Here is a 24,734-nt window from a genome sequence, read left to right as displayed (position 1 = left end):
AGCAGTCTGACTAAGCTAGTTTGACCAAGTTAGGAGTTAGAGATCTTCTCTTAATACCATGGGGAATGCCTTCCAAATAATCAATGGTTACTTTAGGTTCTTAATCTGATTTAGGCAGCATTGTGTGCAATGTACTAGGTCTTTCTAGTGGGCTTAGTCCCTATTGACCTCTAGCTTAAGTATTATAAAGAGAGTTTACTAGAGTGAGCCTAGGGAGGGTAACAGTGTTATTTGACCCCCCCAAAGTTACAGAATTAAATGCTGAAAACGAGCAAACAAAAAAATCAAAAGTACCACAATGTAAAATCTTAAGCTAGAAGAGAAATCCCAACTTGATTTGGTACTTCACCCACATGTATCACCTATGGTACTAGAGCCCTAGAGGTTCCTAGTGTGGGCGCTTTTCCTTGAAAAGCAAAAAACCCAAGGCATACACAATAAGCACACACATCAAAATTGAATCAATGTGAAAAGACTTTGGGGGGTCAAAGAAAAGGAAATAAGTCAGACGATGATTTCATGAGAAATTCTTTTTATCGTAGCTTAACTACAAGGTCTTCTAGGTATAGCCTCTAGTCAGCCCTCGAACATGAAATAATTGGCTCTCGTGATTAAACAGCTTAAAATTGACCAAAGAAAGTTGAGAAGCTTGCCCATGGTATTAATAGTTGACCTCTAGTGTCTTTCGGCCATTAAATAGCGACCCAGACTTGTTTAGTTTCTGACCTTTACAACTATTTATGCGTTTGATTATATAACAATTTAATGTTTATTGCTGACAAATTGTTTAATATTCTGTTATCAATCAATTTGTCTGCCTACAACTGCATATGCTTTTTAATTGTATATGAGAATGTAGTTACTATGCCAATTTTGGTTGATTTTGTAGTGATTGGAGAAGTCTACGGACATTCAATCTCTGATGCTCTTCCACCTCGACGAACGTAATTCATCTTAATAGCTTCCGAGGACGGAATCTACATCAGGAAGGGGGGCATGTTAACCCTCACGGACACCCTATCACCTTCGACGGGCGCATATTATTTATTTGATTGAGTCATGGACCAGGACCGGGCTTGTTGGTCCGATAGGTGTGTAGGTGATCGCCAACTGAGAGGCGCACAACTTATCTTATTTTTACAATAGTTTTGCAACAGCCAGCCACTGTGGGCGCCCATGTGTGAATGGGCCAAACTCTTATAAAAGGTCCATTTGACCAAAAAATCCTCATTCTGGGAGGTGTAAGCTAAGAAGTGCTCTTGCTCCATCTTTGTCTCCTTCTCCTTCGTGTGCTCACAGGTGTGTGTGTGTGTGTGTGTGTGTGTGTGTGTGTGTGTGTGTGTGTGTGTGTGTGTGTGTGTGTGTGTGTGCACGCACGCGCGCGTGATTGAGAGAGAGAGAGAGAGAGAGAGAGAGAGAGAGAGAGAGAGAGAGAGAGAGTGTGTGTGTGTGTGTGTGATCGAGCATTGTGGAGGCATCGACGGCGGGGAGGCGATTGAGCGCGACATTGACGGCGGCTCCTTCTTCTTTGCAGCATAGGATCCTTCATGACGGAAGCATTGAGCGGTGAGTGACACACCCCTGCCCCTTTGAGCTTGCTAGGACCTTCTAGTTGTGTGTTTGCAGTCTTTCGAGGCTCGCACACAGTGCATAGGCAAGTTCCCAGGTTTGATACGTACGGCAAAGCGTACATCTTGTTTCTTTCTACCTCAAAGATCTCTCGTCTCCATAGTTTCCTTGTTCATGTATGTGGCATTGTAGGTGCTCTCTATTGTCAGAGGATCTTTTCTGCAGTAGAGCTAGATCAGAGTGCAGTTGTCCATTGGATCGGAGGCCTGTTTTTGTATTCATTTCCTCTCCCACTGCCTATTCTAACAATAGTAACCATCAATCTCACTTTATGCTAAAATTTTTCTCTTTAGTACGTAGCTTTTAAATCTTGCCCTTATTTCATATTTTCAATTTTATGTAATACCTAATATTTCTTTACCCCCTACTCACTTTCTTCAATTTTGGTGATTTGTGGTGAGCATTATCAGGTCGATAAGTATTTTGGGATCACTCATAGAGCTTTGATGTGCTTAGAATTTTGATATGGACTCTTTTGGTATTGGGGTAAAGGCAGTGTGCCTCGTATCCCAACCAGATGTACCAGAGGCATTCGACCGCGCATCATTTGTACCACACCTTAGTTTTTACTAGATAGATGAGTAAGGGGCTCTCTCGTCCAACTGCCCATCATTTGTAAATACCTTATTCTTTACTACATAGATTAGTAAGGGGCTCTCTTACATACAAGCAACAGAGCATATGATATAGGTAGATAGGCAAACATGCTTCGTCATTCTCTCTATTGGTTTACATACACAAAAACTCTCAAATATCATAGAGAGCGAGAGAGAAAGAGAGATCTTGTCAGTAGTGGGAGGAAGTCTACTTGGATGTCACAGGTCTTGACATGTTACAGACTTGTTACAGACTTGCTAGATATCCCCACTCGTGGCCTCACCATAGGATATGTATAGAAGTATATAGGTTCTTTGAGGCCAAGTTGGTAGTCATTCAACAATTCTTTTGCGCAATATATGCCAGTATTGCCCTGTCAGCACTTTGTTACAGTTTATGCATTGTTTTTGCTAAGTTTTTCTTGAGATTTTGATCTTTGTTCATAGGAGATTGTCAAAATTTCCATAAAAATTGTTGCCCGTAAATTTTAAGTCTCATTCTCTTGCATTTTCTCTTGTCAATTGTGGTTGGACCTTGTGAGAAAGAAGAGTATCACATCAAGAAGTTGGATGGCACAAAACTTCACAATATGGAAACGTATGATGTTTTGGTCAATAAGGGCCTTGAACTCATGATCAGTGGGAGGAGCGTGATGCTTGTGCTATGGTGACCATTCGCTCGGAAAGGAATTATGGGAGTCGTTATGCTCAAGTTCGGATGGTAAGAGTGCCTTGAACAAAGTTTTTCTTATGAAAAATCTCATGTGTTAAAGAGGGCAGCAATGTAAGTTCACATTTGAATGAGTTCAACAACATGTTTTGTAATGTACATCTAAGGGACTCAATTTTTATGATGAAATGAAAGCTATTTTCTGGCTATGTTCTTTGCCTTCATCATGGGACACATTTTAACACTGCCATTTGTAACTATGCCCCTAAGAAAAAACTTGTTCTCAGTGATGTTACTAGTTTTCTGCTCACAAAAGAGATTAGACGCTAGCCTCTTGACACTAGTGGGCATGGTGATGCATATATGTCTAGTGATGCATATATGTCTAGTGATGGTCATCCCAACCAAAGAGGTTGTAGTCAGGATGAATTATTGGAGCTTGATGAGTGTTATGTGAAAAAAAGGAGCATTGATTGAGGTGACAGTTTCCATGTTACTCCCCATAGGAATGGTTCTCAAGTTATGCCTCTATGCATGGTTCGATCAAGCTTGGTGTCTTGTTTCAGCTTGACATTTGTGACATTGGAGATGTAAAGTTTTTGCATGCGTAATGGCATGAAATATATGCTTTAATTTGTCAGACATGTGCCAAATCTAACCAAGAGCTTAGTGTCACCAGCAAGCATCTTGATGATTTGGGCTATACTACAATTTTTGACAATGGCTGAGGTTGGATGATTCCCAGGTCAATATGGTATCAAACCAAAATTGGGAGTATAGTTGGGATACCCTTGCTTCCAAACGAGGACAACTCAAAGGGTAGATAAGATGGTAAGAGTACTAATGGTGGTTAAGGCTTTGGAATCATGGTTGCTGTCTTCACTTCCAAAAGCATGCTGAGAAGGTAAGATTCACATTGAAGGCCTGAGAAGAAATGTTTAAATAAGTAGTATTTGGTCAACATTGGATGGCACATCAAATTTGGAGCATAAAATCCTTCCTTCAAAAAGAGGTCAACTCAATGTCGATAAGGTGGGAAGACTACTAATGGTGGTAAATGCTTGGAATCATTGTTTCTACCCTTAGTTCCAAAGCATGCAAAGGTGGGATTCAAAGTGAGCACAACAGAAGAAATGCTTGAAATGGTCGACAATGGATGGCATAATGTCAATGCTACAAAGAACTATTGCACTTTCCCTATCTTTTGTAGGTCAAATAGAGTTGCAAATACAAGTACTATTTTTAGAACAAGTCTTTTTAGTTTCTTCATATGCAATTCGATAAAGTCGATGTGGAGGGCTTTGATGCATCCCTATCATGTGCTCTAGAACTCTCTCCATGCCCATTATTAGGTGAAACAATAATCAATGGTATTATTACTTTCATGGAAGCTTGCTTGTCCATCATGTTTTCATTTACTTCGGCCCATGCACTCAATTTATTTTGCATTATAGTTCAATTAACTTTTCCATAAGAGATCTAACTACATGGCTGAAAAAGAGCTTGAGAGATTATGGTCACTATGTGCCTATGAGCAAAAAACTGGATATCTTTTGCTTGATATGTTCATGGCTCTCGTCGCTATGAAGCTGTTGGAACTGGATGTGTTCACTACTTGACTATAATGAAAACATGACGTGTTCATGTTTGAGATAAAGAAACAAGATGTGCTCGATGTTCAAGAAATGCAATGTTAATTTGGGAGGTGTTCATGAGCCTTGATTATAGCTGGTGTAGACATAAGTGATAGATTGTTTTCAAGAATAGTGTGATAGTTGCATTTTTCATTTTCCAATGTGTAGCCATCGATGTGTACCCATATACAGGCTATTAGGGTATCCATGGTCACTACCACATCAACTATTTTAGCAATTGCAAATTGCAGCCCACTAAGTTATGCATCTAATGTGAATATTGAAGTCTAGATAGCTATAGAGGAGGTGATATATCTATGCATCTCATGTGAACGTCGTAGTCTAGTTAGCTATGGTGGATGGTAATGTAATAGATCAAGCTCCAAAGTATTTGATAAGTGTAGAAAGAGGTAGAATGTGGAGAGAGTAAGAGCAGTATGAGCTTAAAGATGAAAAGTGAACCACATCTTTTATTGAGAAACTAGCTTTTATATAGGCTTTTCAACAACGGCACATTTTTGAGGTATTTTGAGACTTGAGAGACCTTAAGAAAAGGGCATAATATCTAGGGTTCACAATGAAATATCTGATGACATATCATGTGCGGGGACTCACACAATACAAGTCAAAGTAGAGCAAGTCAGGGAAATAGGGACGTTAGGACTTTTTTATCAACAACTTTGATGATGTGGTAGTGTCTAAGCCATTTTACAAAAAGGAGTGTCCAAGGGATAATAATATTCAAGATGGCAAGAGTTTAAAAAAAGTTAAATATTTTTGAAGATGGAAGCGAACATGAAGAGATTTACTCTATTAGGTGGGCTTAACAATGATCCTCCAAGATCGTTAGCAAACCAACCCCCACATATCACCTACGTGCACCAAAATTGCCTTATTTACCCTTATATACGAGACCCGCCTTTCTAAAATTTACATGTTTTGCATTACAAAACCTATACGGTTATTCTCAATGAATGCTTTGGGTAATCCCTAGACTCATCCTAGGTGTGAGGATCAAAACAAATGTCTTATGTTAGTGACATTGTGCAATAGAAAGCTTTCACTTATGGCTCACCATAGCTTGCGATTAGCTAATTCAAGATGCTAGCATGCACAATCTCCCATCTTAATTGAGAGATCGATAGGTAATAACTTGTCGTAATTTCCCTTATCAAGCTATAATACCATTTGAATTATAGCTAACTACGACGAACGGAAAGGGAATAGATCAAGCTCCATATATATATATATATATATATATAATTTTTTCTTTTCAATGACCAAATTCACTTTGATTCTTGATCAAGAAGAGTTACACAACACCAAACATTTGCCCCGTATGCATAATTCGGGGCTACTCTAATCATGTTGCATGTCTTTTTACTTTGTTTTGGATTGCTGATAGAATGATGTAGGATACTATGGTTGGGAAAAAGTTCAAAATCTCATAGAAGTAAAATATTGAGCTTAGGATGTGTGCAAGACATCAAGAAGTGGTTTGGGAGATGGACTGCAACACAATTGCTTCATGATGCACCACTATACAACAATGAATGAGGATTTCTTGTAGCACCAATGAATCATGTCGTGTGAGAAATTGGGAGGCTTGAACTTTATGAATGCAATACACCCCCCGCATTGGCCCCAATTACATAAGCATGTTCTTTTATGAGAAAGAAAACCATACTCACCATACATGCTTGAGCCTACCTCCTTCCCTACAATATACACCATATCCAAATCAGCTACAAAGAACTATTGCATGGGTTGTCAATCAAATCAACGTAGATGCGACATGTTTTATTTGATCCCATAGGCCATATTTGACCTTCAAGGAAAGTTTCTCTCTCTCTCTCTCTCTCTCTCTCTCTCTCTCTCTCTCTCTCTCTCTCTCTCTCTCTCTCTCTCTCTCTCTCTCTCTCTCTCTCTCTCTCTCTCTCTCTTTGTGTGTGTGTGTGTGTGTGTGTCCACTTATATTCCTACACCAAGTGAGTGCAAGCCTCACACGACCTTTCCATTCTTGGATTGAAAACGCAAATGCTTAAGGTTGAGTCTCAAACTACTCTGAGAAGATGGTACCGTACCACAAATGAGCAACTTATTTAACCAAACTAGGTGGTGTTGCTTTGTTTTTAGCAACAAATATAACATCACATTGTTCTTAGTCATAACCATAGCACAAACCCTAGGCATGCAAACACAAGGCAAGCCTACATTTTTCAAGGAATTATAACACTAAGGGACGCCCCTTCCATGGCCAAAAACCAAGCATATTTCTACGGACTCCAAAAGAGAACATTGAAATAGGACTTACAAACCTAGCCAAACATCTGAAAAAAGGCAAATACAAAGCTCAAAATTCATATGCAAAACTTCCATCTACAATGACATTCCTTGCACATTTCTGAATCTGGAAGACTTACCACATTACTTCATGACCAAATGTTGATAGAACTTTGGCACCCCAAAAGATAACAATAATCATCAGAATAATAAGGGGAAAATACCAAAATACCCTTGAAATTTACAGAAATTCCCAAGATATCCCTCTTATGTACAATGCAAGATAAGACTTGCACATATAAATTTCACTAGCCTTGATTTAAGAATGTGTTCATGTAAGCGACGACCACCCGTACATCAAGGAATGTTATTGATGTAAAGGAATATTACATAAATTCACTACATGCACTGCTCGTTCCAATGAATCAAAGGCCAATTTTTGTCTTCTTGCCTCTCCGCTACGTATTTTGACAATAGTAACCATCAGTCTCACTTTAAGCTAAAATTGTCCTATTTAATCTATACGACATAGGATGTATTAGATAGGCAAACATCTTCGTCAGTCTCTCTATTGGTTTACATACACATGCGCTCTCAAATATCGTAGAGAGCGAGAGAGAGGGAAAGAGAGCTTGTCGACAATGGGAGGAAATTTAGTTGGCTATCACAAGTCTTGACAGTTCACAGATTTGTTGGTGATCCCTACTTGTGACTTCACCATAGGATATGGATAGAAGTGTATAGGTGCTTTGACACCAAGTTAGTAGTCTTTCGACAATTCTTTTAAGCAGTATATGCTAGTTAATGCCCTATCATCATTTTTTAACAATTTACGCATTGTTTTAACTGAGTTTCACTTGGCATTCTAATCTTTGTACAAAGGAGACAGCCAAAATTTCCACAAAATTTTGGTGTAAATTCCTAGTCACACTCTTGTATTTGCTCTTGTCAGTTGTGGATGGACCTTCTGAGAAAGAAGAGTATGACATCAAGAAGTTTGGTGGCACAAGCTTCACGATATGGAAGCATCGTATGCTTCATGTTTTGGTAAATAAGGGCCTTGCACTGATAATCAGTAAGAGTGCCTCAAACAAAGATTTCAAAAAATGACCTAACAGCCTGTATATTGGGTATACATCAAAAAATGAAAAATGCAACTATCACACTTTTCTTGAAACAATCTACCACTTATGTCTAGACTAGCTGATAATCAATGCTCATGAACACCTCCCAAATCAAGATTACACTTTCTTGAACATTGAGCACATCTTGTTTCTTTATCCCGAACATGGAACACGTCATGTTTTCATAGCGACAAGAGCCATGAACATATCAAGCACAACACATCCATTGTTCGCTCATAAACACATAGTGACTGTAGTTTCTCAAGCTCTTTTTCAAGCCTATAGTTAGCTCTCTTATGGAAAAGTTATTATAATGCAAAATAAATTGAGTGCATGGGCTTAAGTAAATGACAAACACGATGGACAAGCAAGCTTCCATGAAAGTCATAACACCATTGATCAACGTGTCACCTAGTAATGGGCATGGAGGGAGTTGTGGAGCACATAATAGAGATGCACCAAAGCCCTCCACATCAACTTCATCGGATTGTATACGAAGCAAGTAAATAGATATGTTGTAAAAGTAGTACTTGCATTTGTAACTCTGTCTAACCTATAGAAGATAGGGAGTGTACAATAGTTCTTTGTAGCATTGACATTACGCCATCCATTGTCGACCACTTCAAGCATTTCTTCTGTAGCGCTCACTTTGAATCCCACCTATGCATGCTTTGGAACTAAGGGTAGCAACCATGATTCCCAAGCCTTTTCCACCATTAGTAGTCTTCTCACCTTATCTACATTGAGTTGACCTCTTTTTTAAGCAAGGGTTTTATGCTCCAAAATTGATGTGCCATCCATCCTCGACCTAGAAATACTACTTTTAACATTTCTTCTAAGGCCCTCACTTTGAATCCTACATGCTTTTGGAAGTGAAGGTAGCAACCATGATTCCAAAGCCTTAACCATTAGTACTCTTATCGCCTTATCTATCCTTTGAGTTGGCCTCTTTTTGAAGCAAGGTATCCCAACTATACTCCAAATTTGGTGTGATACCATATCGCACTTTGATCCTTGATCAGGAAGAGTTATGCACCAAACATTTGCCTCGTATGCACAGTTTGGCGCTATTGCAATCATGTTGGTTGTCTTTTTAATTACTTTGTTTTAGATTGTTGAAAGAATGTAGGACTCTCTAGGATACTATGGTTGAGACAAAGTTCAAAATCTCATACAAGAAAAATATTGAGCTTAGCATGGATGCAAGACATCAAGAAGTGGTTTCGAAGATGGAGTGCAACACAATTGCTTCACAACACAACAGTGAATAAGATTTTCCTGTAACACCAATGAATCATTGCATGTGATAATAGGAGGCTTGAACTTTATGAATGCAATACACCGCCCACATTGCCCCCAATTACAAAAGCATGTTCTTTAATGAGAGAGAAAACCATACTCACCATACATGCTTGAGCCTATATCCTTCCCTACAATCTGCACCATATCCAACTCAACTCCCACTCCCTTGATGTGACACGAACCATTGGGCATGGGAGAGAGTCCCTTCCTGTGTGGACACTATGCCCTTTGCATGTGTGGTCATTTTTTTATCACATTCACGCTTGCTTTCCTTACCCATAACAATTCAAACATACCTTTCTTTCCCAACCAAATTGTGCACTCTCAATGGCCACCCTCATATCCACATTCTTCAAGAATTGAGAGTCGTTGATCGGCTCAAACATAGATGCAACATGTTTTATTTGATCCCATAGGCCATATTTGACCTTCAAGGACAATTTTACTCTCTCTCTCTCTCTCTCTCTCTCTCTCTCTCTCTCTCTCTCTCTCTCTCTCCACTTCTACTCCTACACCAAGTGAGTGCAAGCCTTACACGACCTTTAATTCTTGGATTGAAAACACAAATGCTTAAAGTTATGTCCCAAACTGCTGCAAGAAGATGGTATCGTACCGCAAATGAGGAACTTATTTAACAAATGTTGGCATGTTTTTAGCAGCACATTGTTCTTAGCCATAACCATAGCACAAACCCCAGGCATGCAAACACAAGACAAGCCTACATTTTTCAAGGAATTATAACACTAAGGGACGCCCTTCCATAGCCAAGAACCAAGCAGATATCTGCGGAATCCAAAAGAGAAAATTGAAATAAGAATTACAAACCTAGCCAAACATCTGAAAAAAGGCAAATATAAAGCTCAAAAATCATATGCAAAACTTCCATCTACAATGGCATTCCTCACACATTTCCGAATCTCAAAGACTTACAACATTACTTCATGACCAAATGTTGATAGAACTTTGGCACCCCAAAAGATAATAATCATCTCATAATAATAAGGAAAAAAATACCAAAATACCCTTGAAATTTACAGAAATTACAAAAATACCCCTCTTATGTACAATGCAAGATAAGACTTGCACCATATAAAGTTCATTATCCTTGATTTAAGAATGCAGTAAATCTTACCTCAATTCACTGCAGGCATTGCTCGAAAATGTAGCAAATGCCCATTTACAGATAGAACTTGAGCAAAGGAGCAGCATTCAAACCTTATGTTTTGTGTCTTATGCTTGCCAAGGGGGGGTATTGGCAAACTTATATGTATGTCGGTAGTGTTTGTCAGGGTATCTCAATCCGGCAACCTCGTCAACAGGTACAGCGGCAGCAATTTCTTTTATATCTTCTTGTGAGAGCTTCACGTTAAGAGCGCCCAAGTTCTCTTCAAGATTCGTAATCTTCGATGTTCCTGGCCATTGACTATGTGCTTCAGAAAGAGCAAGTTTGCCGTCTGTACGAGAAAGCACTCTGGAAATACGAAAACTCTTACCTGGAATGGGCACTACATCCGCCTGGTGCAACAGCCATGCAAGAGCAAGTTGCCCTGGTGTACAGCCATGCTTCTCAGCCAATTTCGATAGACGCTCAAAGAAGACCTTGTTTTTCTCAAGGTTTTCTTTCTGAAACCGCGGATGTTGAGCCTGGCCCAATAAATTTATTAATATAAAAATAATCTTAAAAAAGAAGCCCATTGAGATGCACAATAAGCTCACTCCTTACCTGTCTTCTATCTGCAGCAGAGAGTTGTTCGGTTGATGCCTTTCCGGAAAAGAATCCACGGCCCAGTGGACTATATACTACAATCCCAATGCCCAGCTCTCTGCCAGTGGTAACAATGCCTTTTCTCCAGTGTAACATAAGTGGCTTCAAAATGCAGCTCTTTTTTTTTTCGAGGGGTGTTGGGGGGGGGGGGGGGGGGGGGGGGGGGGGGGGAGGGGGGGGGCTACACTCAATTATCTCCCCATAGTGTGAAATCCATAGCCCCGAGCTACCATGCTCGGCTAATCTTTCCATATTGAGTCAATTATAATCTCTCTTTCAGTATCAAAGAATTGTTACATTATGTTATGCCTCGTGGCACAGTTCAGTGTTAATATTAATATGAGGACATCTAGAGATATTAATGTGAGGAGTTGGGAAGAGCCCAAAGAAAAAACAAAGAGTTGTTGAGGGTATTCAATGATTGTAAAGAGAAATGGAAGCATATGATTGGGAAATGCAAGAGGACTGAATCATGGAAGCATACAATTTGGAAATGCAAGAGGTCTGAATCATGGAAGCATACAATTTAGAAATGCTTTTGCAGCTGGAGCCTGGGGATGTATCTTTTACCTGTTTAAGAGTCATATATCAATAAAGAGGCCGAAGTTTTAACTCCTTTAGAATGTCCTATTAGATGTCTTGTCAACAAGATTGAGTGCATATCTTTCCATCAGATACATTGAATGATAATTACACCTTTCCTCCACACCTCCTGGTATTCTTGCTATAGCATTTGTCTAGTCTCGCTTCGCCGTCACCATAGACAGGAAGTTTCAGCCATGCTTTGCAACAAGAGTTTTTCACAAAGTAATGTGTTCTAAAGTACTGTGCCTTTTGGTAGATGAGCATCTGGGTAGATTCTTCTGATGTCAAAAAATTGTGCTTCTCAATGGTCCATAATACTACTGTAGCATTAGGCATGTTTATCCCCAACGTATTCAGTAGAAACCTGTTTTCCATTATAATGAATAAATCGTCTAGAGTATTGTCAACACCAAAAAAATAGCTTCTAGAAGATGTCAACACTGTCCCTACTGGCTGTATCCTAAAAAATTAAGTCCATTAGCTGTTACAGTGGTATCCAGTCTCTGTCTCTCTGTGTCCAAGCTTGTAACAGAGGTATCAGAGCTAACTTTCTAGAAAACTCAAGGGCCAATCTCGCATATCTGGCTGTATCCTGAAAATATCTGTGTCCAAGCTTGTAACAGTGGTATCGGAACTGAGAAAGATTCTTCTTCTACGGAGGATACGATCCTTTCTGCAGCACACATGGGTTCTCGCGGAGAATCTAACAAAGACGACAAGGAGATGAAGAAAAGATGAAACCCAATATGGGAACTGAAGAAACCAACCAGAGAATTTCCGGCACGGAATTTTGCCAAAGCGAAGTACAAACGTCAACTGCAGGTTGACACATGTGTAAAAAGATTTATCTAGTACTCCAGAAACCAGAAATATGTGAAGCATCTGAAGAATTACTCGGTCGACGAGATTCACAAGGCGAGAAGGAAGCTGAAAGAAAAGTGGAGTGCAGAAAACGGAAATTGTACTCGCAGAAAGATTTTGACAAAGCTCTTGAAAAGAAGCTGAACCAGTTAATGAAAGGCTTAAAGCACTCTCAGAAAAAGTAGAAATCCGTGGATTTCCCCAATTATTTGGGTTGGAAGGCAACATTCAAGGTCGTGAGCAGATCCAAGAAGCGTTTCGTTTTGAGGATGACTCAATTTTTTCTTCGTCTTAAGAGAGTTTTTCATCCTCTAGTCCCAGAGAGGATGAGAAAAGGCGGAAGAAGTGGAGAAAAAGCCAAAAAAAGTGAGAAGAGCCAAAAAAGCAGATTTTTGAAAAAATCTAAAAGTCATGGGAGGCCATCAGAGAAGGAGAGCTCGTCCTCTTTTGAGGGTGAACAAATGGTCAAGAAGACCAAGGAGTTCAAGGATGGGGGTCCCTTGAGTTTATACAACAGTTTGATGTCGCCTTCTTAGATGGTCGGTTCTCGGAACGCTTCAAGATGTGAAGGGCGGCATCTTACTTGAAAAGAAATGCACAGACATGGTGGTCTACTCTGTTGTTACGCAGAGAAGCACCTATGAGGTGGGTAAAATTCGAGAGAATTTTCACTTCAACTTGGATATCAGAAGAATATGAAGAAGATGTCATCACGGCTTGGCATCGTCTGAGAATGACTAAGAAAGACACATTAGATGACTACTGCTAGAGGTTTTGGGATACATTTTTGCCAGTCTCCTCGTTTCGGATGGTCACTTTGAGGAATCAAATTGAGCGGTTTTGCTGTGGTTTGCCAAAAGAGATTCGACACTATTGTCTACAACAGAAGTCTGACTCTATTCAGTGACTTGTGGGGCATGCCAAGCAAGATTTTGGAATGCATGTCGGCTCATTGACTTATCCCACGGACAAGCCAGTGTCCACCTCAATAGGGCAAGAGTCTTCCAGTGAAGAGAGAGAACCAAGGGAACCGGATGAAAGTTCATAAGAGGATTCCGAAGAAGTAAGGGAATCAAATGATAGTGCACCCGAGGGTTTTGACAAACCAAGGGAACCAAATGCAAGTTTATCAAAGGATTCCGGAGAAGAAAGGGAATCAGATGATAGTGCATCTAAGGGTTCCGACTAAGCAGGGGAGTCAGCTGATGGTTCATCAGAGAATTTAGACGATTCAGAATGAGGTGCCACAGGACAGGGGAGGCTAACAGGGCTACCAGCAGGTCACAAGGCACAAGAAAAGAACAAAAAGGTAAGCTAGGTCCACCAGATAATTTGGTCAAGGGTACCTTTTGGCCCTCGATGCAAAGTGGGTGGAGGAGGAGAACATCGCAAATGAGAGAGTTGTACCTTGAAGCTTTTGAATTATTAGCAATGCCTATGGCAAAAGTTATTGATGAATCAGCACGTTAAATTTGGTGTCGTGCAGACTGCACAAGAAAAGGGCCACTCCACTCCTTTGTCACAAATTGCCTAGATTGAATTAAGTCACTAAATTATCTTTGAGATTTTACGGATACATACGGGCTGATTTTGTGGAATGACTTTATGAATATATGTACATTGAATTGAAAATTTCCTTAATTGAACCGAAGGCATGTGCTCTTTCATGTGTGTATTGTTCGAAACATATATATCTGATGTATGAATTGAACTTATTGCATCTAGACATTTGTAGAGATCAACGAGATCTAGATGTGATGGCTAAGTGAATGTGAACTGAATGAGATCCTAGTGCATCAGGATGTCTATCTGGATGAGATGACTAAATATTGTTACGAGTGCATCAAGAGTTCCGGAAGGATGAGATGGTTGCATAGTAATCTAGGTGCATGAAGAGTTCTGTATGGAATGAGATGTCTACATTGAATGAGTGAAAGTATTCAGTGTGAACTAAGAGTGTGATTTTGTGAACTGCATGCTATGTGGATGTATTGTCTTGTGGGCATGGGCATGATTTTCTTGGTTGAAATGCGAAAAGAAAGGATATGAATATGATAGTAACAAGATTTAGTGGATCAAGACGTCCGTAAAAAGATCAGTGCGGTCTGGATGTGATTGCTAAATGGTTACAATGCTAAGAATTTGTATATGCGGCCCTCAACAGACGTGTGATTGATCAATGACTGATGTCTTTGTAGAAGTACTGGATCGGTGGAGTCCGGTACATGAACACATAGAGTTAGTGTCTATTAAAGAAAGTTTCTTTTCTTTAACTGTTTTGCAGGCATAATCGAGGGCGGTTACAATTCTTTCAAGAGGGGGGAATGTCACAAAGTGATGATGTGGCGTGTCCAACTAGAAGAGAAATGGTTGAGTGGACAAGAGAAATATAACCTAGAAGAACCGTGAAGAAGTTGTGGCCGAGGGGCCTAAAAAGGGGTTAGGGATTTTAAAATCTCTAAACCACCAACTTAAAGAACTTATGGAGCACCGGCAAAGGAGCCTAAAACCCTAAAAATCAAAAGCTTGATCTCTAGCTGAGATCTGTAAAACGCACTCACACGTTGACGTGGCACGCTATACTGAATTCCATGATTTACATTGAAAGTGCTGACGTGGTATTGTACGGATTTTCATGATTTACACTTCTGGCAGATTTGACAGTTTTGCATGTGCTTTTTGAGCAGATGCTTTTGGGATCTAATGCTTTTGGGGCTCTGCTTTTGAGCAACCCTTGTACGTTTATACTTGCCCTTGGGGACACTCTTTCCATAGAACATCTAGATGCAGAGTCTTGGAGAGAGTTGGACCCTCGGGAGTTGTACTTCGCAAGCATAATAATAAAGAAATACCAAAAGGGGCACCAGTCTTTGGGGCCAATGCGTCTTGGCTCGGAACTCCGCCGTGCCGGTCGACTCTCTCTCTCTCTCTCTCTCTCTCTCTCTCTCTCTCTCTCTCTCTCTCTCTCTCTCTCTCTCTCTCTCTCTCTCTCTCTCTAGCTCAGTGTTTCTTTGTGTAGCACCACCTTCCTCTCCAGCCCTCTGAGCCTTCCCCTGGGCGGGGGCTGCCCTTGGGGAGGCGTTAAGCCACTGCCCTGCCCCTTAACCAGCACACTTTACCGCGTTTCTACTTTGCCGAATCAAGAACTGCCGACATTCCCCAACTATAACCTCTACACACTCCGCCTGACTCGCACTCTCTCTCTCTCTCTCTCTCTCTCTCTCTCTCTCTCTCTCTCTCTCTCTCTCTCTCTCTCTCTCTCTCTCTCTCTCAATCATGCGAAATGTAGAATTACAAACACAGCAGACAAGATAGGGAGGGAGAAGCGGACAGGCACCGAGCGCGCAGAGATGGTGTCGTATCATTGATTACTTGTGCCCAAATGTGCATCTGTACAAGTTACAGCTCCCTGCCACGCTCCAGCTTTTGGAGCTCTCAAACTCTCCGAATGCCACAAACCTTGTCCGCGCATCTGCGTCGTTCGACAGCACCTTTGCTAGTTGCGCCACCACAAATTTCAATATGCCCTCAGCCAGAATACCAGGTAGACGTTCACATCCATAAGTTTTTCACATTTTCCAAAAGGGCTGCAACTGCACCATTACTCACGATAAGCCGAGCGAGCTGTGGATTGGGTTTGCACACTTCGCGAACTACAATTGTTGTGTTTCTTCTGCCATGATGCACTGCCTGATTTAATTTCAAGTTGAAAGTCATTGTGACGGTGTCCCACAGCTTTGCACAGAGAGCTTCGTCGATTTGAAAAGCCGCAAGAACGGTGTCCCACAGGTTTGCACACAGCCAAGCTTCAAGGGTTTTTACAGTCAAGGTCCACTCGAGTCATGTCTTCCTTCAACACGCCGACCCCCATCATGCGCAAGAGTTTTCTTGCTGTGGGTGCTGCACCCAGGAAGGATCCCGCCGCTCGCCAGGACGCGAGGATCACGGCCCTAGAGGCTCAGATCCAAGCACTTGTTTTGAAGAATGTTACAATTAAAGAACGTTTGGGTAAGCTCGAGGATGAGGCAAAGGAGAATGAAACTCTACTCGCAAAAAAACACGAAGTTGAAGCTTCTCTCAATGAGACTGTCAAGGCGGCTCAGCAAGAAGCCAATGCAGAAGCGCATAAGAAGATCGACAGTGAAATCCAAGCAGCCTTACAAGAATGCTGCCTACAAGAATCCCTTGCCCTCAAGATTAGAATTGGAGGACTCTCCTCACCATGGTGCACCAAGGAGGACACCCTTGAAGAAGCCATCACCAAGCTCAATGACACTCTTCAACCAATAATCATCGAGCCCGACATTGTCTCTTGGATCGACGACACGCATAGGCATGTACCATCTAGCCAATGCATCCTCACTTTCAAAAACAAAGAAGAACAACAAGGCTCCTACGCCAATCCTACCACCTCAAGGGAACAAAGCTTTGGATTGCCGAGGAATTGACTACAAACCAACTCAAGCATAAAGCAAGCGAGCTCAAGAAGATGCATGAAGCTCATAAACGAGGTAAATGGGCAGTCTACCCTGGTGGTGAAGCCATCATTCAGGAGTTTTGAACTTCCAAGCCAGCTCCCCCTCCACCTGACACCGCTTAGGTTTTGATTTTGATCTTGTTCCTACCCTTTTTCCTTCCTCTTTAATGGACCCTCAGTCCCTAACTGATATGTATCTAACGCCTCCACCCCTCAAGAACGGATGTAATGTTTTGTTTTGGTCACATAGGTCATATCTGACCTCCGTGGACGATAATTAAATCTATCTCTCTCGTTAAGTTCAATGATTTAGCAGTTTTTGTGTGTGTATTGCTATTGATTTCTCGCTTGGAGTATCCATGCCACACACACACACACACACAAACCGGGAGCTTTATTAACGTCTTCTAGAGGCCGACTTGACAAAACCATATACATGTGTGTATCCTTTGGATAGTCCAAAAAGGATTTCAGTGCTAAAAATAAAAAATGATACAAACTGCTAGAGGTTGCCACGATAATCTCTTTAGAGGTGGGGTGAGTATATGTGCAAGTATGAGGGGATGAAGCTCTATCTCTAGTAAATGTGAAACTATATGCTAAGGGAGTACAACCATGACATGCAAAACGAGCTCCATCTGCTACCAAACAAGGGTTGTAGGATATAATGCATAAGTGGATAAGGCAAGAAAAGCCCAGAGAATGCTCGTTGTATATCTCTCTATCTGGCCTGCTCATGCTGTGTCCGAATCTCGTGAATCTCTCTCTGGTGTGCTCATCGAGCACGATATCCCACCACTCTAGGCTATCTCCTAGATCAAACCCCATTTGCTTATTGTAGAGTGACTCCCCTCGGTGCGGTAATGACAGGTGGTACTGGAGTTGCTCGATGGAAAAAGTCTGTAAGTTGAGACTGTCTACCTTCACCAAGTGACTACAATAAAAAATCTCTGTCTCTCTGAAAGAGGAAGCGCCCCAACTATCTCTGATCTCTAGAGTCCATAGGTCTCTGAGTGTGGGCTTTCCTGTAAATAAGGCAGTGTAGCGACTCCGTATGTCATGGTAAGCTCAACAGCTGCAAACATAGTGCAAACTCCACAAATCCGTTGCTCTTTGGGAGTGTGAGATGCTCTCCCTATCTCAATCTAAAATCTTGAAATTATGAGCTACCCAATGGCTACTCTAGCATTGTGGGACATGTAGAAATCCATGTATCTAGGCTTCAGAATGAAGTCGTCCTCCAAGATGGTCATGAAATGATCCCTGTAGTACAACATCTTTGATGGAAGAGGCTGTCTCGATGTGATCCATGTCTTCCTGATATATAACTACCAAAGATCTTGTCTGAGGACTCGATTCCTCTCCTCATGGGAGAGGTGGATGAATGGTCAGTCTGGGTCATAGGATGGTAGCTCCTCTATATCCAAGTCGTGTGTGCTACAATTGTGTCATTTCAGCATACCATGATCTATTCTCTCTAGTCTCCCCCAGCTATCGGGATGCCTCAAAGTGCTCGGTATGATAATCTGTCGAGGGGAGCTGTCGTACTCTCTGAATAAAACATACTATCAGAAAAAGAGCCTCCACTAGCATGGGTGGTACAGCTAGCTCTGCTGTAATGATGTCATGTGCTATGGAGGGTTTCTCGCATATCAAGCCAAATAGCATAATGATCTCTGGTCTCTCAACCCGTGTCCACTAGGAACCTGTAAGGCCCGGTGCCCAAATTGGTGTTGCATACATGAGAGAGGGGTTACTAGTGTGTCGAATAGCTACCCCTTGGTGCTCTCTTGAGAATATGTCTGGTGGCATCGGTGCTCTAGCATCGTGAGTGCCGCATATCCTCGTGTAATCCTATCTCTAGCTGCAGTAGCCATAGAGAATCATCCTGTAGTAGCTGTAAAAGTGATCCCAAGTATACATATGAGTCAATGACCTCGACTCACTCGCCTACTAGTGTAAAACATGCTCTGCTCCTGATCTACCTGAATGTATGGAGAAATGAAATGTTATATTAAACGTCTTCAAAAGGCCAAAATGACCTATGAGACCAATCTGATACAATCTTGGTGGATCTAATACAATGTCTGGGTACAAAATAAAATGAAGTAAAATAAAAGCTAAATGAACATCAATGTCCGAGGATGCCCGGTATCGGGCGTTGTCCAAGGATGTACTGCATTGGTCGCAGAATCAATATCCGCCTCTGTAAATAGTCATATTGGACGTCTCCCATGCCGTGCTAGAATAGTCCTGATCCTCTGATGGAGCCTTTGCCGACGTCGTGGTGGCCATTGTAGATGTGGGCGTCGAGCTCTCCCAAGCTCAATGGCTCTGTCATGCAATATACCTCTAATATAGGTGGACTCTCAGGTTTGTGTAAAGCTAGCTCATCGAGTCTTTGTTGAAAGAAGTCTGTGATCTCCCTCTTTGAATGGCTCCCACTGTCTAATCTCCTCAAGATACTCTCCCTGTGTCTACGCAGCTCTAGCAAAAGCCACCCGAGGCATCTCTGATCCTGATATCTCATGAATCTAGCCACTGGTTCAAAGCCCTCTCTGAATAGACAATGAAAGCAGCCTCGTATCTCATAGTATACCGGAAAATGACATATGTGATGTAACTCTATCTCTGGCTCTATATGACACAACTGGCAAATCCTGGCCTTTGTTGGTACTCTCCTAAATCTGCCAGTCTCAATCTCTAGCTGATGCGATGATGTGCGCATCTCACCAATAGCACATTGTATCCCATGGGATAAATGAGTGTCCATATAGGCAGGTCTAATCACATACCCATCCTATGTGAGCAAAAGACGCTCTCTGTAGAAAGCCATCTTCATGCCAAGCTCTCGTGTTGGCTCTGTCCATGTCCTCTTGGTGTCTAGCTGAATCAAATTCTCTCTTAAAAGGCGGGTAATCTCGGTCCATGTGAGGGACAAGAAGGGTGCATCCAGCAAGTACTGGAAAGGGGGTAGTCTGTCCATACTAAATCCATGAGAGAGAGAGAGAGAGAGAGAGAGAGAGAGAGAGAGAGAGAGAGAGAGAGAGCCCTTGGAATTCTCATCCAGAAGCCTAGCCACGCTCCTGACATGTCGCATGCACGCCTTGTTGCACCCATCTTGTTCACCGCTGTTATATGCCCAACACTAATGGCATCTCCAGCACCCGGCAGGGAAACACGGTCGTCAAGGACCTTGTCACTGGAGCAAGGACCTCGTCACTGCTGGTTTGGCCCCCACTACTGTTTTCAGATAGAGAAAGAGCTCTCAGCTCTACCAGTTCTGCATGAGAGAGAGAGAGAGAGAGAGAGAGAGAGAGAGAGAGAGAGAGAGAGAGAAAATGAAATGAAATGAAATGATATATTTACGTCTACAAAAGACCAAAATGACCTATGAGACCATCACGGTTACAAAATGGTGTATCTGATACACTGTCTGTAGAACTGAAAAGATGAAAAAACTATGAAAGAAAAACTAGACTGAAAGCTGTAGTGACAAGCTGGGGAGGGGGGGGGGGGCATTGACTAGAGACTCTCTAGCCAGTACAATAATCCATGATACAAACTCATGCACATAAAGAAACTGAGGGTGAGGGAGCATCTGCACATCAGGGTCCCAAGATGTCCAGCATCGGCCGCTGGCGAATCTCATCAATGTCCTCCATAGTAAGCACTCTAGCTGGGCGTCTCCCATATCGTGCTAGAATGATCCTGATCCTCTGATGAATCCTCCGTCGATGCAGTGATGATCCTCGCAATCGCGGGCGTCTAGATCTCCCAAGCTCCATGGCCCTGTCAATCAGTATACCTCTAGTGCAGGTAGGTCCTGGACTTGGAGGCTGCTCTGGATCCTGCTCCTCTGACTGGCGCGTCTCCACACGAAAGAAATCAGTGATCTCCCTCTGGGACTGTCTCCCCCTATCTGATCTCCTCAAGAGACTCTCTCTGTGTCTGCGCAGCTCTAGCAAGAATAGCCCAAGGCATCTCTGATCCTGGTACCTCATAACTCGAGATAGTGAGCTCGCTGCTGCTGTACTCTCCCCTGCGCCATCGCCATCGCCATCCTCCCCCCCCCCCCCCCCCCCCCCCCTCCACTCCCTCCCTCCCTCACGTGCTGCCCGCTGTCCTCCTCGTGCTGCCCTCAGCCCCCGCTGCCCCCCGCCTGCTGTCCCTCCCGCCTGCCCTCTGCCCCCGCTGCCCCCCCCCTCGCGCTGCCCTGTTCCAGCCTTTCTGCCCGCCCTCAGCCCCCTGCTGCCGCCACCCGCCCTCAGCCTCATCCCATGCTACCGCCTCACGCCCTCATCCCTTAGCCCAAACCCGCTTTATCCCCCCCCCCCCCCCCCCCCCCCCCCCCCGTCTCGGCCCGTTCACCCATCAATTTGGGCCCCCCGCCTCGGTTGCTCCCTGCAGTTTCGGCACTCTCGGCATCTGTTCCAACTCCTTGGAGCAGTGTTTGCGCGCCCTTCTGCAGCATCCTCCCGTCGTCCTCTTCTTACGCCACAGCAGTAGACACAGATGGAGGCTCCAGCTTCGCCACAGAGGGACTCGCCTGAAGCCCCCTCGCCCGACCCCACTGAGCCCACCATTCGACTTGCTCTTTCGCCGACAGAGCAAGCTAGCCTTGCCGCAGAGGTAGAGCGCTTGCAGGCGACTTCGGTCATCTGCAAGGTTCTCGGCACTCGACCTAGCAGAGGAGAGCTGCAAGACCTTCTCCAGGCCCGCCTTCTCGCAGAGGTGGGCAAGATCTTGGATGTCCAGATTCTCGGACGGGGGTACTACCAGATTGAGTTCGAGACTTCCGAGATGGCCTCCAAGGTCATTGCTATGAGTTCACTGGCCATCTGAGCATCACGCGCCCACTTTCGACAGTGGCGACATGGTTTTGACCCGACTTCGGATGTGCTAGTAGAGGAGGCAGACATCCCCATCTCAATCTGCTTTCCGGGTTTACGGAGGGAGTACCTTCCACTTCTCTCCAGGATTGGCTCCGCCATCGGGACAGTCCTGGAGACACCTCGTACAGCAGCATCAGTAGCTGCCAAGGCGGCTGGCATCCCTTCAGTTCGAGTTTTGGTCAGAGATACCCACACGCTCCCGAAGGTCATCCTTCTGCCTCGGGTGAGTGGGGGTTGGTTTCGACAGAGTGTGGAGTACTCGGGTCTCCCGAACCAGTGCTTCATTTGCAGACAGATGGGCCACCTAGCGAAGGCCTGTCCACGGAGGAGACCACGACCCGCACCCCAGCCTCAGCCCCAACCTGCCAAGGCTGGGCCGCAGCCACAGCCAGCGACACAGAGCACAGATTCAGCGCCACCATCCGAGCCTGGGGCTCCAGCGGAGAAGGGGTGGCAGCAGGCCCGTGGCCGTCGACGCCAAGGGCCACAGCGACAGCCTGGCACTCAGAGTGGCCCCCAGGTGCCTACTCAGCAGCAGTGGGTTCCCACGGGGAACCGCTTTGGGCCTCTTGAGCAGGAGGAGCCTCCTTCGCCAGCCTCCACCTCCGCTTCACCCTCGCCAGCCGCTCCGCCTTCCGATCTCCCCTCCTCCTCCTCATGCCCTCCCCCGCCCTCTGCTACCGCTCACCCCCCACCTCGCCCCCCCCATGTCTCTGCCGCCCCACCCCGCTTCTCCTCTCCCCCGCCCCCCCCAGCCCCTTCTCCCCCTCCTCCTGCTTCAGTACCTCAGTCGGCTCATGAGATTGGACCCTCGCCGGCGGCTAGGAGATCTCTTGGCAGCGCCTTTGCCACGAGTCGCCTAGCGAGAGAGGGTCAGCCCTTCATGCGGCCCCCTCTGCAGATTCAGACATCTTCTCTTGCAGCTATCCCGCGTGGTTTGACGAGCATTGACCTCCGACGCCGCTGGGATTTCTTCGATTACGGGTTTACTCGTTTTCTTGGCGACTCCGCAGCAGACCACGAGGCAGCCTGCTTCAGAGTCCACGCTTTGTTCCTCGCCGCTAGGGGGACAGAGGCCTTGGACTCAGCAGTTGGTTTCTCCTTCCCCCTCTGTGGCAGGACTGAGACAGAGTGGTCCCTCGACTCAGTGGTGGGATGGTTGCATACACAGGTTCTCGAGTTCTCTCACCACATGGGAGAACTTGGCGTTACAGATTTGCTGCAGACGTTGTGGCCACTGGCCAAGTTTGCGGTGACACCCCAGACTCAACAGGATGTAGACACATTGTGGTGTACTTTTTTGCTGATACGCAGTGTTTGCCTTGCTATGTATTCATTCATGAGGACTCCTGGACAGAGGAGGTTGCTTTACGCACGGCTCGCTCTGCTTGGGCTTGGACCAGGCACTCACTGCAGTCTCGCCTATCTAGAGGACGCTCGGATGCGGATTACTCCCCATCCAAGCCTGCTTCGAAGATAGCTCGTCTTGCTGCTGCGGCAGCATCTGTTCTCTCTCGCTCCCCATGAGGATCGTCTCGTGGAACGTGCAGGGACTAGGTGGGCCCCAGTTTCAGCGACAGCGGGGCCGATTGCGTCAGGAGCTTCAGCGTTGCCTTGTGGGAGGAGAGATTGATCTCCTTATGCTTCAGGAGCACCATTTGTCTGAGAGCCGCATTCGGCGATGTGGTCAGATTTTGCGTGGACGCTATGATACCTTTTGGTCAGCTGCTTTTGGACCTGGAGGCATCCAGGGTGGGGTATGTATGACTATTGCGGACTCACTACAGCAGGCCATTGTGGGCAGAGGGATTATTGTACCAGGCAGGGCTCAGTGGATTACTATGCAGGTTCAGGGTAGCCTTGTGGGTTTCCTGAACATCTATGCGCCCAATGTGGCGAGTGCTCGTGCAGAGTTTTGGTCACAGATTGTTGAGTCTTTGCCACAGGTTGACCAGTGGTGTGTAGGAGGGGACTTCAACATGTTGGAGGACCCTTCTGACAGGATCGGAGGCAGCCATGCTACTGTGCATGGAGTCGAGTTAGCAGCTTGGGAGAGGTTTTGTATGACGCTGAGGGTCTCGGATACATGGCAGCATTCTGGCTTTGTGAGGCCTCCACAGAGTCTTGCCTTCTCTAGATTGGACCGCAGAGTGGGAGGAGTGAATCTATCGCGCATAGATCGCTTCTACACTAGTGACCACTTCAGTGACTTGGGGGGATCAGTGGGCATCCTGGCAGGGACATCCTTCTCGGACCATGCACCAGTGATTCTCACAGTGGCAGATAGGCAGAGGAGTGGGAGCACGATGCTTCGCATCCCAGAGCGGGTCTTGTTGGACTCAGCACTCAGAGAGAGGGTCGAGGCTCTATGGACAGAGGGCATGGACAGCCAGGCTCCACCTGCAGACAGAGTGGCCTCAGGCCTAGCTCAGCTTAGCCACTTCTTTCTCCAGGAGTCTCAAGCTCGACGGGCTGCAGCGAGAGAGGAGCAGCAGCGTCTCAGACGAGGCATTGCTTCACTACAGAGGATGCAGGAGCAGCATCCAGACAGTCCATGGTTGGAGGAGCAGTTACAGCAGGCTCGACAGGAGCTTGCTTGCACAGAGGAGAGGCGCCATGAGTTTGCCTTTCATCGACAGGCATCTCAGTGGACTCAGGTGGGTGACAGGGTGACAGGTGGTTTTTTTGAGACAATGGGACCTCGGCACTCGCATGCCAAGGTCAATCAGTTGAGGAGACCCGATGGGTCAGTTGTTTGTGAGCCTGAGGATATGCGTGCAGTCGCTACTGACTTTTACCGTGAGCTACTGTCGGCTGAGCCCAAGTCAGAGAGACAGGATGCATGCAGGGAGCAGGTTTGGGCACAGATGCCCTGTCTTGTGACTAAGGAGATGCGGCAGAGGCTTGAGTTAC

The 24,734-nt window shown here is 44.6% G+C and overlaps 1 protein-coding gene across 4 annotated transcripts in view; it reads right to left on the bottom strand.

Annotated features, from left to right (window-relative positions):
* Positions 1 to 9,845: 9,845 nt before the first annotated feature.
* The window catches only part of LOC147421828 (putative aldo-keto reductase 1), a 52,538-nt gene continuing 37,649 nt past the window's right edge, over positions 9,846 to 24,734 (bottom strand). For 2 of the 4 annotated variants that reach the window (XM_086502592.1, XM_086502591.1), the window contains 3 exons: positions 10,962 to 11,061; positions 10,732 to 10,882; positions 10,238 to 10,650 (listed from right to left, as the gene is read on the bottom strand). In XM_086502592.1, the coding sequence (XP_086358718.1) occupies positions 10,469 to 10,650; positions 10,732 to 10,882; positions 10,962 to 11,061 (433 nt within the window). In that variant the 3' untranslated portion in view covers positions 10,238 to 10,468. Of the gene's footprint in view, positions 10,022 to 10,237; positions 10,651 to 10,731; positions 10,883 to 10,961; positions 11,062 to 24,734 lie in introns of those variants that run through there. The other 2 variants (XM_086502593.1, XM_086502594.1) reach the window with 2 other exon arrangements.

Source organism: Adiantum capillus-veneris, chromosome 27 (genome assembly GCF_014529385.1).
Source record: "Adiantum capillus-veneris isolate H3 chromosome 27, ASM1452938v2, whole genome shotgun sequence".
NCBI classification, from domain to species: Eukaryota; Viridiplantae; Streptophyta; class Polypodiopsida; order Polypodiales; family Pteridaceae; genus Adiantum; species Adiantum capillus-veneris.
The sequence above is the reverse complement of the archived record's forward strand: the minus strand, read 5'-3'. Positions and strand labels throughout refer to the sequence as shown.